This window comes from Labeo rohita, unplaced genomic scaffold, assembly GCF_022985175.1.
Source record: "Labeo rohita strain BAU-BD-2019 unplaced genomic scaffold, IGBB_LRoh.1.0 scaffold_1275, whole genome shotgun sequence".
NCBI classification, from domain to species: Eukaryota; Metazoa; Chordata; class Actinopteri; order Cypriniformes; family Cyprinidae; genus Labeo; species Labeo rohita.
The window spans coordinates 15,789-18,219 of NW_026127423.1; the positions used below are offsets into that span (position 1 = coordinate 15,789).

General features: G+C 40.3%; 1 protein-coding gene across 1 annotated transcript; it reads right to left on the reverse strand.

Annotated features, from left to right (window-relative positions):
* Positions 1 to 569: 569 nt before the first annotated feature.
* On the reverse strand, positions 570 to 1,935 carry LOC127157950 (transcription factor Adf-1-like). The gene is made up of 2 exons (XM_051101125.1): positions 1,806 to 1,935; positions 570 to 1,228 (listed from the first exon to the last, which is right to left on the reverse strand). Exons 1-2 carry the CDS (start codon positions 1,933 to 1,935, stop codon positions 570 to 572), a joined length of 789 nt encoding a protein of 262 aa, XP_050957082.1.
* Positions 1,936 to 2,431: the final 496 nt, after the last annotated feature.

Consider the following 2,431-nt stretch of genomic DNA (forward strand, 5'->3'; position numbering starts at 1 on the left):
CTACTCAAGTTTAACTAAAGTTGGTAACTAAATAATTTTATTTTTAATACAAAGATAGTATGTTAAAAGCACATTTAAGTTCATATTCATGGTGTCTCAAAATAGCACAGTACACTTAGATGTTCTTAGGATTATCTTAAGAAGTACTAAAGAAGAATTTTTAGTATATTAAGTGCAAAATTAATGTGTGAAAATAGAGCACTTTTAAGTACATTATGGAACTGTGTGTTTTGTTTTGTTTTTCACCTTGATCCCCTACATGTTTTCAATATGATATGGTAGAATATGATCAATCTGTAATATAAAACACATACAAACAGAAATGTTGACAATATTTTATTGCCGGCACTTTAACTTAAAAATAATAAAATATTCTTCAAAAAAAACTTTTTCAAAAACTTGAAAAAGTTTCAAAAACTTGAATGAACACTGTTGAAACACACTTTTATACAGAACAGTTTTGAACACTGTTGGAACAAATACTTTCATACAAGGCTTCTTGTGTGTAAGGGAGAAAGTACAAGGTGCAGCTGACAAGACTGCGAGGGAAATAAGCTTACTAACACCCCTCACAGACTTGTCAGCTGCCCCCCGTTACTCTCTCCCCAGTGTTCAGTGAGTCCAGCCTCCAGACATTTTGCTTCATACACTAGCTTGTGAATTTGGAACTTTAAATCCTGCCTGGTCCTCAATGACAGTGTCCTAAAATCTTCCAGGAGGCTTTTAAAAAATAAACTGTCACTGTCCTCCTGAGGAGCGCTAGCTCTCCTACTCACAGCCTCCAAAGCTGTTAGCATCCTCTCATCAAACTCTGTGATGTTGTGTGCTCTCTTTCTCCTGTGTGAGTGCCCCGTCTGTCTCTGAACGCTGGACTGGCCCGGGCTTGATGGTCCTTCCTGAACCTGAACGCTGAACTGACTTGGGCTCTCACTTAGCTGGCTCGCCTCACGCTGCTGACTGTGTGTGTGTGTTGTCTGTGCTGCCTGACTGTGCCGGACTATGGCATCCTCTCTTTCCTCTGGGGCCAGGGCTTCCCCAAACCCCTCTACCATATTACTGGCAGTAACTCTATCTTCTAGGAAGGGGTTGAGAAAGCCCATGACCCCACTATAGCGCCATGGCCGAACACTGCTCGCCCCTGCTCCACTTCTCTTCCTCTCTGCCTCCTTCTTCCTCTCTTTTCTGTAGGTGTCTCTAAGAGACTTCCACCTTTTTCTGCACTCATCCGCTAGTGAAAAGACAATAGAAAACACATAAGAGATGAAAAAATGTTTATAGAGATTAAGTGTTTATAGAGATGTTTTGGAATGCGGAAAATGTATTTAATTGTTATTTTTTCTTTCTTTATTTTTTTTTTAAATGTATGTAATAATGTATGAATGTTAAGTGTTGAGCATAGCTAATGGGGATCTGAATAAATAAACAAATAAACAAACATGTTCAATATACACCTCATTACCCACATTTCAGTATAGCTTGTCTAAAATTCCATAGCTGTATGTGTCACTGTCTGTATATATTTAAGACTAACGACATTTATCATTATTTTTTCTCCAGCTAAGCAATCTGTTGACAATAACACAGGGGAGACCAGGTATAGAAATAACTGCTTGTGAGACATACACCTCTCGTCTCCATCAGATGTCAACACAACACCTATTTTTCGTTTAATCCAGTATATGTCGATATGTCACAAATATTTTACAGCAGCAACACTGTTTTGCGTGCTCTGGCGTTAAAGTTAGCATGCAATTCCCGCTTATTTACAAAAAAATATATAACGTTAATGCACATCAGCAACTTACCAGGAACACCAACAATCTCAGACACCTTGGTCCATGCATCATTTTTTCTATTTATGTCCCTGTACGCAAACAGGGACACGTCATAGATTATGGGGAAACCCGCCACAGCAATAATCAACTTCTCCTCCATTTTCCTTGGGAACTAATGTGGCCGGAACCAAAGTTTACAGGACTGTGTTCTCTGGAATCCTCTCAAGCGGTGAACTTCTACATTCCGATTGGTTGCCGCCAAGCCGCGTCATAGCTCATTACCATAAAGTTGACCTGACTTCAACTCTCCCCGACGCCCACACCGTCCAAAACGCGCCGCGCCGCTTCTCGCCGCCGGCTCACATTGAAAATGAATGACTTCCGGCCACTTTGACGCTCTCGCCGGCGGCGGTGTGAACGCACAGATAGAGTGCAAGTCTGTGGAAAACACTGATATATATTGTTACAAGTAAGCTAATACTCTAAGAAAATATCTGTAACATGTAACGGGGATCCCAGTTTAAAAGATGTCTGGAGCCTCTGCTCTTATTCCCAAAGAAACAAAAAGACACAAACCTCACTATCATGGTCCAATTCAACAATGGTCAGGAAGAGACAGAAGCCAAATTTAACAGAAATAAATGACGATTTGAGAA

Bases quoted from the DNA above. Each gene is read 5' to 3' on its own strand.
- LOC127157950 (XM_051101125.1), bottom strand. From the start codon at position 1,935: ATGGAGGAGAAGTTGATTATTGCTGTGGCGGGTTTCCCCATAATCTAT. The intron at 1,229-1,805 runs GTAAGTTGCTGA...TCTTTTCACTAG, and splicing joins TGAGATTGTTGGTGTTCCTG to CGGATGAGTGCAGAAAAAGG.